The sequence below is a fragment of the Bombus vosnesenskii genome, unplaced genomic scaffold, assembly GCF_011952255.1.
Source record: "Bombus vosnesenskii isolate JDL3184/JDL3185 unplaced genomic scaffold, Bvos_JDL3184-5_v1.1 scf7180000013263, whole genome shotgun sequence".
In the NCBI taxonomy this organism is placed as follows: domain Eukaryota; kingdom Metazoa; phylum Arthropoda; class Insecta; order Hymenoptera; family Apidae; genus Bombus; species Bombus vosnesenskii.
In genome coordinates, this window is record NW_022882923.1 from 3,239,472 (window position 1) to 3,252,378 (window position 12,907).

The following is a 12,907-nucleotide window of genomic DNA, read 5'->3' on the forward strand; positions in this document are numbered from 1 at the left end:
CACCTGTGGCCTTCGTGTTTGATTGCTTCGAGGTATTCATCAGAATACTGGTTCGTCAGGACACGCATCTATTGTGACCACAGCCCCGTGCAATCAAAAACACACTGTAGACCAGGATGGTCCTTCCGTTTCACCGAATAAATGACAAAAATTTCTAGTCGATCGATCATCGACGAGCCAAATGGTCGAGCAGAGAAGAAGGATACGATCAATCCGGCTGTGACCTCCAGCTATTCTGACGCCTCGCGTAACGATGGCCGGACTCGATCGTCGAAAACGATAAAGAAGAAATTTAACGAGGGGTTAGGTGTAGGTTAAGCCATACGCTTCTGGCGCACGTTCTGCCGTGCTCAGCGACTGGTAAATGGGCTTCTTGCAGAGCGAACAGGCCGGCCAGTTATTAAGGCGAGGAGCACCAGTCGCCAGGAAGGTGTTTAATAGCCCACCAAGTGTACAATCGGCCATGAAGGTTTTGGTGCGCGGTGTGCACTTTACATACATTTGCATCCCACCGCGGCAAATTCGACATCAATCTACAAAGGCAACGCGACTCTGTGCTCCAAGGTGTCTCTATCTTCACAAACCGGATTCTTTCAGCCCCTGACGTCATCCTTGATTACACTATTTTGGATTCGCGATTGCATGCTAAACGCTTCCTTTCGGTTCTTCGTCTTTCTTTGATGTTTTCGTAGAGTTTCATTTTTATGATCTCAGAGGAATATTTGCAAGGGGTGTTGAATAGTAGGAGATAGGTTAGAGGCCTCGAATGGTGGGCAAAGAGTTGTGTGTGCAGGATTTGTAATCGGGAGGATTTATAGCCGGGGGTTCATTTGCAATCTCGTTAAGATCGTGGCCAGTGTTAACTGGTCCTTGTATACGAGGCGTTGAAAGGAAAGAGTGCGAGATTTTCAAATTTTTATGATACTCAGCGAGAAATGTAATATATCTGTGCTCAAGCTATTAAACTTAAAGTCGAGCCTTTTGAAATCAAAATTAATTTTGTGTCTGTAGGTTGTTTGAAAGATGAATTAATTGAAATATTAAGATAAAAAAGTGAATATGAATTAAAATAATGTTCTTCCGATAGTTACCAAGATACGAACTATAGAAAAACAAGACTGAATTAAATCACCATACATTTTATTCCTTATATAAGATTCAAAGTTTGGAACTCATTGTTAGTCGAAATCAAGAGACACTATTGAAACTCCCCTGCGGCAAGTCTAACTGTTCCAGTAGAACACAAAATACATATGATTTCCATTTAAATCGTCCTAAGATCTCGTTACAATTGTATAATTCCGCAATACATAACAAAATTATAAAGCATCATAATTTATTTAATGAAGAGTGATTCTGAAAACTTGAGTGTGATGTGTAGATTAAAATCCATAGTACCGTGTAGAAATTTGATTGATGGCAAGAATATATATATACATATTTAAAGCTGTAATATAATAGAGACGTGGAATAGTATTCGACAGTCGTTCTAGACAAGCTGAATCACTTTTCTGCTACCTGCGATCAAATGTCTAAATCAATATTGTTAGATTATGAACACTGGCCAAAGAGATTTCTTTATTCGAGTCAAAAATAAAATATAACATAATATTATGCATTATACAAAATTACCACTTTGGAAAATGTTATTCCTCGAATCAAAAATAGCTTTTCGAATGAAATATTCATGCCGTCTAAAAGTAGCTTCTCTCAAAATCCCCTGCGTACAAAACGAATTCAAAATGAAAACATCTTAAGAACTACGATGCCCTCGTTACGAAACGTTTCACGCAGAGAATTCAATCGTGCATTCTTGAACAAATCACAAATTCTACACGTAGCCTGGTCTAATGTAAATATTAATTTCAATTATTTAGTAAATAACCTATGTACTTACTATAAGGATATACATATAAGCCATTCACAGGCTAAAGTGTCTAACTTCGTTTTTTAAATTTCTCACATTTTAATGCCAAAACACATGATTGGGGTTTATCTTACATAATTATATCAATTTCCTTTACTTCTTCTTTTGTGAAGTTAACCAATTTGGTAAATGAGTGGTTCATATGATAAATGAAATTTAAGTGTGTAACACTAATATTTAAATCACTTTATTAAATTCAACTTCAATTCAACTTCATTGACACCTACTTCAGCTACATATTCATGCATTATCGTCCCCAATTGTAAGTAACAAATTTACAAATATGTCCATCTCAATTAACAACGAAGACATTTATGCCCTATTTTCAAGACTGCATCAAGTGATCCTACTCTATATTACAAATCAGTTAGAGCTTCTACTATCTATCTTTCTAATCACAAGCAGCACACGATAAAGCCAAGGAAATAATCAGGGATTAAATATCGGTAAGTCGGTAGTGGGAATCACGAAACCCTGGCGACACCACGGTGGATTCTAAGGAGACCCATAGTTGAGCGAACTTTGACAAGTTGGCGGTAACAGGAGCGCTGGTACCAAGTGCCAAGAAAGTTCGGTGGTAGGTTCGGTTGATGCATGGGCGCGGAAGAAGGATACCAACGCCAGCCAAAGGACATGTTCCGCAGGACAAGCGTAAGTTACGTAGACACGGAAAACGCTGAATCCACCAGTACTTAGCCGAGTTTCCACGAGGAGGAACCTAAGGTGCCGGAAGGCGGCGGAGTTTCGGGAATACGCGCAATACAAATTCACCGGCAATCTCAGACGCACGATTCGCTTGCAAATATTTGCTGTAATAGCACACCCATCCAGCCAGAAATTCCCTTTTGCTTGGAGGAACAACAATAACAACAAGCCTGAATGTGTCCGACATTTGGAAACCTAACTAGGAACAGTAAATGCTGTGCATTCCTTACTCATTATGGAGTGACCAATACTACACGCTGCGAACTCGTTAGCCCACTTCTCGGATAATTGTAATGTGTGGGATTTGAAATTCTTCGCGGGATTTTGGTAATGAAAGATTTGCTAATTTTGTAGTAATGTCAGAAGGACCTGTGTTAATAACGGTATGTATACGAATCAATATATATATAAAGATAGATATTAATTTTAGCGAAGTTATTGAATACCTCATAAATTGTTCCAACTGGAAGATATCGCAGGGACGAGATAATAATAACCATTATTTGACATACTAAACTATATTATCCTTTCTCATTTTTCATTTCCCTAGGCAGCCATTTTATTTTTATTTCTGACAACGTCGATTGTAGATTTGTAACCCGATTACTCGTACTTCAATGATATTTCTGAAATTGATCATCTCGACTATTCTAGTAACCATTATAGAAGTGAGAATTTATATATGCGAATGGCGAATGTATATGCAAGACTAGAAAGGGAGGCTGATTTGAAAAATATAGAGATAGACTGGGATACACGATAACTGATGGAAATTCGATTGCACGTAGTAAGACTGTATGAATGTGTGAAATCTATAAAAATTCAATATGATTGAGTAGCGATGGAGTCTAGTAGGAATTGTAAAAGTAGTTCAGAAGTTAGGAGAGTCATATTACGTGAGAATAATTGTTAATTTGCATTATCGTTGTTATTTTATTACTTGACATTTAGTATGTATTATTTTACTTTATATTGTCTGATAAAAATATACTCGAAATTCAACCTTCCTACAGTAGCAATGGATGTTTTTTTCCAGTTTATAGCATGGGTAGTAGTCTAAAACTGGACCACCGAAGTTTTTAATTACCATTAATTGATAAATGGCCGTACAGTATATCTGTCAGCCAAATAACCGTGTAGAACGTAAATAATACTATGAATGACGCTCCTGAAAACTCATAAACTTTTCTAGAGTGAATAGTACATTTTCCAATTTGCAAAAACAAAGTTTAAATTCGTCGCATCTAGATATAAAAAGGAAAGAAAGAGAAGATAGAACATAAATGTATTAAACGATTGCTCAAACGAAACAGTATTGGAATATTTTTAAAAATTAGAAATGTTAAAAAATAAAAAATGTTTAATTTCGTATTGTCGAACTTCAAACGCAATTCCTTCACAAAATTTATTGGTATTAAAAAATTGTCAAACTGTCAATACACGTTGGTGAATAAGTTATGTTTTGTTTGATGTATAGCCGCGATCTCAGAAACTGTCTGAAAGACCTGTGATAGATTTTTACGATCCCATAGCAGATTTCAGATTGCCACTACTAATTTCACGCGAAGGTAAAATGTAGATGTCTAAAAGTTTGGAGCTTTGAAAAAGTTGATCGCTCGATTTCCTGACATTTCACTAGGAAACTTTGTGTAGAACATTCCCGCTGCATTTTCCTCTATAACCTGCTATGCGTTCAAAGCTAATGGCAATTAAATAATTTCAGCTACTGTAGAACTAATGAAGGACTAATATTCGCGAAATAGAGTGAATTAATTAAATTAAATTTAAATTGATAAACTTAACTTCATTATTGATATATTGTAGAAGTCAATATAAAGTCAATATAAAAGACACATTCCAGGAGAAATTATCTTCGCAGAAACATAGATTTCAAGAATTGTGATTATTTAGTAGTCAGTTATCCATTATATCAATAAGATTTAATATTTAGTAGTACATCTTTAATAACAATTGAACGTTTAACATAACTATACATATCGTATACTGGTTTCAATAAATATCTTGCAACATTTATAGTGTATTTCCAGATTAGTTTCAGATTCTAGCACTATAATCATGCATATCGTGTCTTACTATACTGCTAATAAAATTTCATAAAGTTTCGTAACATACAACACATAATATAGATATAGGTACAGGAAAATTTTCCGTGATAAATATTCAAACATTTCTTTGTGAGACAATACATATTATTATGATCTACGATTGTTATTAGACAAAAAGATAGTATTAATAGCTGATTACCGACTACTTCGAGGAATCCAGTGTTGCTGGACATGGGGTCGGTGTTAACTTGGCACATATACCATCCTCTGTCCGTTTCTTTGGTGTCCCGGATATGAAGACACCATCTACGATGACCGCTATGTGTGACAGCGATACGGTGATTCTTCGTGATAACGTGAGTAGCGATCGTGAGGATCGTTTGTGTGTCCACTCGCAGCCACGCTACCTATACGACAAAAGAATAAATTATTTTCATGCGTTCGTCACAATTGTATCAAGAAATATCAAATGATATTAGTGTATCCTCTATCATAAACAGAAGCGAGCTCTCTGAAAGGTAATTTAACTTGAAACGTGTTCCGCTATGAAACTTCGGCAAAACTAAACTTGTTATTCATCGACGACGTTGTAATCTAATTTTGCGCAAGTTAACTTCGAAGAATACTAGTCGATGTGACGTGGTATTGTGCTAGGTGTTGAAGAAAGGTGAATATATAGAAGAAAGGTATCATTATTAAGTTTCATATCATTTGATAATACTTTCGTATGACACAAACATTTTGTACGATGAAAGTAAAGTGTTGAATTCGATAAGAAAAAAAGAAACGCCTCGTTGGAAAGTAAGAGTATGCGCCAATACCTTTTCTAGCTACATATGCGAAGCATAAATAATCCTGGTATTACCTAGGCATTTTTTTCAATTTTTAGTATTAAAATAAAATCTATATATTGCTTTCGTGTATAAATTAAATTTATAAATTGGGAAAGACACGTTTATTGTTTAAAAACGGCCACCAATACAGCGAACGAACGAACGTGCTCTATAAATATATCAACAAACGGTGCTCAATTCAAACACGCGGGGACAAATCGGGACGATGTGCTCCGTCGTTCGAAAGCAATTCAGCTAGCGATTTCGCTTTGCGCCGGGGGCTGAACGGGAAGAAAAGGAAAGAAGGCACCAAGGAGAGGGGGTAAAAATTACGCGTGCCAACGAGAAACACTCAAAGCGTTCCCAGAAAACCTGCGATTGTCGAGCAAATCAAAAGAAATAACAATTTGCCTGACCCAGATGTCGCTTGTCACAGCGCCTCCAACATGGCCTGTACTGGGAGTATACGACGTGTATACGACGTGTATGCATTACAAAAATGCGGGCTGACGTTCTCCTCTCTACTGCTGTTGTTTTATTCAATCCCCGCCACTTTCGCTTACATCCAGCTCGTGTATTACTTTAGGTACAAGTTTTCGCAAGCGGCACGCATTGTCTCGCCGCCGTGTCGTGGCCAAGACATTCCGTTAAAAGTATACCATATATCTCTATATGTATTTTTCCGTAACAGAGCGAGAAAGAGTAAAACAGAAAAAGAGAAAGAGAAATTTCACCAGAACAAACCTCACACGGACTACATTTGCAAACGCGCCTGTTGTACAGGTATTTTCCTTGTTCTTCTGTTCTTTCTCTTCTTTTCGTTATTCCTTCTGGAACATTTCCTTCAGCCACCACCACTACCACAACCACCACCCTTCGTCTCTCATAACGTCCTCCCGCAAACTCTGTTCCATCCTTTTTGCCTCGCGTTGTCGCGCAGTCTCTCAGTGACTCATTGTCCAAGTGTTGCGACAATGTGCTCGATGTTACCAACTGTGCTCGTTACATAAAAAGGAAAAACTTCTGCGCCAAACTCGTAATACACTCGACGCCGTTTTAAAGCATATACTCTTGTACCACGTCCTCTTCCACCCCCGTTGTCGAGCCCACTGTTTCCCGGTTGATTTCTTCCCCCGGACTACGCAGCACATCCACTTCATTCACTGCATCCGTTCGAGCCGTGGGCGATGTAAGTAAGTTTCGTGTGTACGTGAACGTACGAACTATGGTTGGTGCATGTATGTACACACATGCACACAATTTATCTGCCTTTATCTCGAAACGCGGCAGGACGCAACGTTGCAGCCTGTGCAGACGCAAGAAAGGAACGTTTGGGAAGGTTTCGCGAGGTTCTTTAATAGAACAAGGGAAAGAGGCGCGAGGCAGATCGGCACTCGTCGAGAAAGACGGTTCCAAAGACAGCGGAGGGCGACGAGGGTGAGGCTGGCAAACTCAAAGAAAAGGAAGAAAAGGACAAAGCCGAGGGAACTTGCAAATCGTCCGCGCCAGCCTTCAATGTTAGCTCAACGTAGTTTGCCGAGACTATTGTTTAGCGGATGAAAAATTATATAGCTCGCAGATACGCCCGGGTTTGTGCTACAAAACGTCGGTTTAATGATTGTTTTAACGATAATGTTACGGCCACCGTGTATTTAGAGGTAATGAGGTTCTGGAGCTTTTAGGAAAGTTGTGAAGTACAGGGAAGAAAATTCAGAGATAAAATGCATTTCGTTTCTAACTGAACTTGGTGTTTGACGAACATTTTTCTTACTTCTGCGTGGGAATTGGGTCATTTTCATGAACCTTCATTTCTTATTAATATGTCATGCGTGTATGTATATCCACAATCTAATAATAGTTTTTACCCTTGATGCCTTCATTTCAATCCTGAACACCAGAACAAAAATATATCAATATATATACACTAACTTACATCGCTCGACTAATTATATATTAAGCTTTTATAAAAAAAAGAAGATTAACTACTCGTTGACGCTTATTTCGTTCAATACATTCCAATACAACCACACCTCCTTTCGCCTTTTTCTTTTCCAGTTGCTCTTCGTCCCGGTTAGATACTGATGATGTAGTTCTTTAATTTAGCGGGATACCTCGAGCCTTCCGTTCGACTCCATCAGCGTGAAAAATGACTGGGGAAAATTCCCCATGGAAGAATAGCCCGCGGTAACCTCGCAATGATCGCTCATCCTCTCCTCTTCGATTTCTCCTACCATCTTTCCTCGCTCGCGTGCGTCGTAACCAGGTTTCCCGATAATCAACGAAAGAATGAACGTTGGCCGCGAAATTCGAGGGGTCCTAAATGATCGAAAACCTGTCGATGTATCGATCGGAGTTTCTCTGTCACTGTCGTGCTCGATATACATGTTTGAAAAAGGGAAAACAAGGATTAGAATTTTTATAATTTCGTTCGATTCAAATGGAAATGAATGCTGTATAGACTTTTGTTCTTATTTATGGTCCAAGGATTCACCAAATTAGGGCAAAGTTAACTTGAATTGAATTGAATTTAGTAGTTAGTAAAATTAGGGAATGTAAGTAGTATATGGTATATAATAGTCAAGATAGTTGAATTAGTAGACTTCGATTGAATTAGTTGAGTGTGATGTAATTTATTTATGAAATATTCAATTGGACAACACTAGATAATATTATTATTTAAATCCTTAATTTAGATTTAACACTTTAAAAATATTGTAGTAGCACTTCTGTTAGTATGTATTTGTCCTAATCAATTTATAATATCTCTTTTACATATATCTTACTTAAATATTTAAAAGAATTAAATTTTCCATAGTCTACAATTTCAATTTATTGTTTTTTCACATTTAGCAGATGTAGATAAATTCATTGCTGCAACACAAAAAATGCTGCGTATCGTAATAAAATAATACCAACGACAAGTAATTCCATCAAAAAATAATAGCAATTTATTTCACATCTGTTTTTATGAAATTTAATTGAATACATATAATAATGAAACATATGAATTAAATGGTTAAATAAAACATAAGCTACAATTTTCCATTTTATAAAAATATTTTCAATTGCAAAAGCAAGGAACAGGTTCATTTAATTGCCGTATAAATGCAAGAAAAATAAATAAACAAAGCGACAGCCGCGTCCTTTGTATTTTAAAATAATTAGTTCCGACGGTTTGATCTATTCAAATATTACAAGATTACTTTTGCGAGAAGAAATTCAGAGAAATTCAGAGAAGTATTCCAAATTAGTGAGAATGGGACTGCCGAAAACGTTTTCAATTTTGTGTCCTCGGTGGCGGCGATGCAATCGTTATTATTTATTTTATGCAATGATAAAGTGAAATGAGTGGTTAAAAGTATTAACGCTGCGTTATCGATGAAATATAATGTCGCGTTGTGCTTAATATGGCGCGGCCTGCATTAAATTGTGATTCTGATTACGTTAGGAATACCATTGATTGAAAGTACGATTAAATTTTAAAATGTATATTCGATAAACATATCCATGTCACGGTAAGCATTTTTTATTGCTCCAGTGGAAAATTAAATGTTCTATAAATGCTACTCTGTATAAAATATAGCGTTATAAATTTATTCGATGTATAGAAAATTGATTATCTAAAGTATTATGATAAATTTATTGTTTGGTGAACGGAAATATTTATCAAATCAGAAAAACAAATTATCTATGTATTATTGGATATTATTTTATACAGTCGTATAGGATAATAAAATTTAACATAAAATATTTAACATAAAGTCTTAAACATAAAATAACTATAAGAAACTTAATAGAATGCGAAACGAAATTTTAATATCACTCATGAACTGTATGTATTTAACAACACATTATGATATTGGTTTGCGAATGGCCGTATATGTTCTTCATTAATTCATTCTCGTATCCTTTCATTTTACGCGGATACGAACATACTTTCACCATTATCACTCGTATTACAATTTACGTTGCAAGGAAATCACACATTAATTAACCAAATTACAATTACTTTAAATCCATTGATCGCCTCTCGAAAATTTTAAATAATATCTTTCATACCAACTCTCGAACTCATCGTAAAGTGATACACTTCCACGAGCAACGCCGATTACAAAGACAAGCTGCAAAACAACTCGCAATCATTTCGACAAATTAGAAATAGTGCACTAATTATCGGTTATTTAATCACTTTTATCATATAGCATACAAATAACATACATGATCAGTTTCAATAGAAATCAAACAACAAACAATTATAAGCAACCTTTCATACGAATTTCTGATAATACATGTTTGGATCATCGATCACGTATAATTGAATTAATGGTAATCAAAACAGTCTGATGAATCTAAAATATGAAAAAATAGACAAAGAATGAGAAAGAAGTAGAGCTGAAGTTAATGTGTCTAAAATTATAAATAATCAAGAAAAATAGTGACGAAAGTATCAGGTCTCTCACGATCAATGTTTCATTGTATTCTACGATCACTCACGCTCAACAATACCCTCAAGTCTACAGTATCGAAATAGCCAAAACCGATTTTGCGGCTGGTTTCTTCTCACAATTCCCTTTTCAAAAGGAAATTGGTAAACTCGACGTTCGATAGATGTTATACTTCTACGATTTCGAATAAACGGGGAGAAACAGGTCGAACATCAAAGGCTTGTCACTGTAGGTATACCGATCACGTGAAAGAATCATCGAAGCCAAGGTATAGGCAACAACGAAATAAGCGTATTGGGTTATTCAAATTTCCTTGCGGCGTGCCATGCCGCCGGAAAATATTGAATATTCTGGCGTGTAAATATTGGAAATTCTGAAGCGTCGGGAAACACAGAGCTTTAGGCATAGGACGTTGTACACCCAACTGGTATATACTTGTAATTGTGTAAACACAGTCGTTTATGAGCGACACATTTCCACGCGCTGCCATTCACGCTGTTTTTTCAATGGTTCTATTTTCGCCAGTTTAGTGAAACGGTGACGAGATTGACGGCCCTGTGGCGAAATTGAATACGCGTGATAGAAAATTTTTAGAGGTACATTATATATATTATAGAAAACTTTTCAAAATTTCATTCGTATTGTAACGAGACACGAGTGTAATTTTATTGGCGAAATCTGAAACGAATCTGAATGTGTACAATAGCTCACAAAAGTACTGGTACGCCTACTACAGAAAGATTTCACGAATACATTATATCTGTTATATGGAACTTTCCGAAATTTCATTAGCACTGTAATGAGGTAGAGCTATCATGATTTTATTGTGTAAAATCTAAAACAAGTCTGAAAATATACTGCATACAGCGTTACTGTATGAAACATTCCATAGACAGTGTCGATGTTGTTTCTCCTGAATGCTTCGTGAACTATAGTAATATTTCATTCTCGGCGAGTCGTGTATAAAAGCACCCCATTCGTGAATGACTGATAGAAAAACGTCGACAGAGGGAGCTTTTGAACAGAGTGAATCTGGTTGGAATCTCTCGCGGTTCAGATTTAGGTTTCAGATATTGATGGAAGTAGAAAAGCTCTGTTCTAAGTAAATGTAGGGTGTGTAACGTAGAATTTGTGTTGAAATTGGAGGCATTTGAAATTACGAAAGCATGGTTTAGTTAGTTTCGAATAAATGGGATGGAGAATTCAGAGATAATAAAGTAGACCGAGGTCAAAGATAATAAGGTGCGAAAGTCACAAGTTAATTGAAAGAGAAAGTACCGCGGATATTAATACAAGAATGTTATACGTTGAGAAATTACAATTTAAATATACACACTGGTATTCTAGCACCTTGAAAGATAACACGGTAGGAAAAATGGTAGAGATTATCTCAAGGAGGCTCGATAAAGTAATGAAAGCGCCGAATTTCACAACCGCCAACCAACACATTTATAGAAGCTGAATGTCTTCTCGTCCCTTTCATTCAGAGTGCGAATTTCCGAAAAGAGGGGAGTTGCGGATCTATGACCAGGACGACGGTAGGTTACGGGTTAATTCGATGGGTTATCAGAAGGCACGGATATAAGCATCTGTCTGCAACGTCAAAGTTTACCAGAGACAGAGAGATGGAAACAGTAGAGAAATGGGATAGAGAAGAAGGGTTGAGACCGATACTGCAAGTACGGGAGGATAATTAGCCTCGGTGGAGCAATCCGCATAATTATCGTTCGCGGCGCATCTGTCCTTGTCGAACGGTTTTTCCCCACCCATTTCATCAAGCGATCTTCGTCCAACTGGAACTCTGGTTCGAAACGTTTTACATCGACCGACAAACATTCCTGCCACGATCGAAACACAGTATCACGTCGATGATCCGAACGACAACCAATGAACCGCTTTTACCTAAACAAGGAATACACTGTTAATTGTAATCGCTCGTGAGCCCACGGTTTGGCTAATTACAAAGGTAATCATCGTAACGAATGTCACGTACAGATAATCCTTTTCGTGGACGCATGCCAGAACGAACCAGTAAGCATCGATGCTTCTGAATTTCCTGCTAATGATCTTGTTCAGGTTGAGATAGTTTAAGAAATTATGCATTTCAAATGTGAAATTTATCGTGACGCAGAACCTGTCGCTTTGCAAGACTTCGATAACTTTTGTTAGTTAATTACTTGAAAATTACTAAATCTTCGAAATTAAGTAAACGAGTAATCATCTCTGGTTAATAGTTATTTAAAATGAGATTAGTTAGAGATTACTCAAAATTCTAATCTTTTCAAATTGAAAAACACGAAGTTGATATTAACTTTAATTTACTGGATTTTGTAATGAATATTATGAAGGATCAGGTTGAGAAAATCAAACGCTATCCCTTATGAAATTTATTACTCTGTGGTAATCAATTTTCACGTTACCTGAGGAGAAAGATATAGTATGATAGAATGTCCATTGTTCGAATTAATTGGAAGTCGTGACAGTTTAGATAAGGGATGATAATTTATTTCAGCAAGGGAAGCTGAAATAAAGGATAATATAAAAAATAATAGGCTCCGAACTTATATTCTTTGTTTTCCTTCTGTTCCGCTTAGTAGTTGCGGCGTTCTATTAGTACTACAAGTAAATATACGTCCACAGTCCATAGTACTTTGCAACATCGGTTTTATCTTCATTTTGAGATTGTTAGTTATATTACGTATAACTCTTACACATTAAGTATAATTTTCTGCAATCAGTCTATTAATTCATAGTAATTTAAAATAATATATATAATAATACATATTATAATAATACATGTATAAATATTTTTAAGACACAATTTATCGTTATATGATCGTTTAGAACTAAAAGTTAGTACCTGCCAAGATATGAACCACTCTAATACACGATGCTGTTTAATAAAATGCAGCGTAAAATATCGTACCAGGA

At 36.3% G+C, this 12,907-nt stretch overlaps 1 protein-coding gene across 2 annotated transcripts in view; it reads right to left on the reverse strand.

Annotated features, from left to right (window-relative positions):
- The window catches only part of LOC117232150 (lachesin-like), a 159,817-nt gene that overhangs the window by 40,799 nt on the left and 106,111 nt on the right, over positions 1-12,907 (reverse strand). For both annotated transcript variants that reach the window (XM_033491353.1, XM_033491345.1), the window contains exon 3: positions 4,898-5,105. In XM_033491353.1, the coding sequence (XP_033347244.1) occupies positions 4,898-5,105 (208 nt within the window). The remainder of the gene's footprint in view (positions 1-4,897; positions 5,106-12,907) is intronic.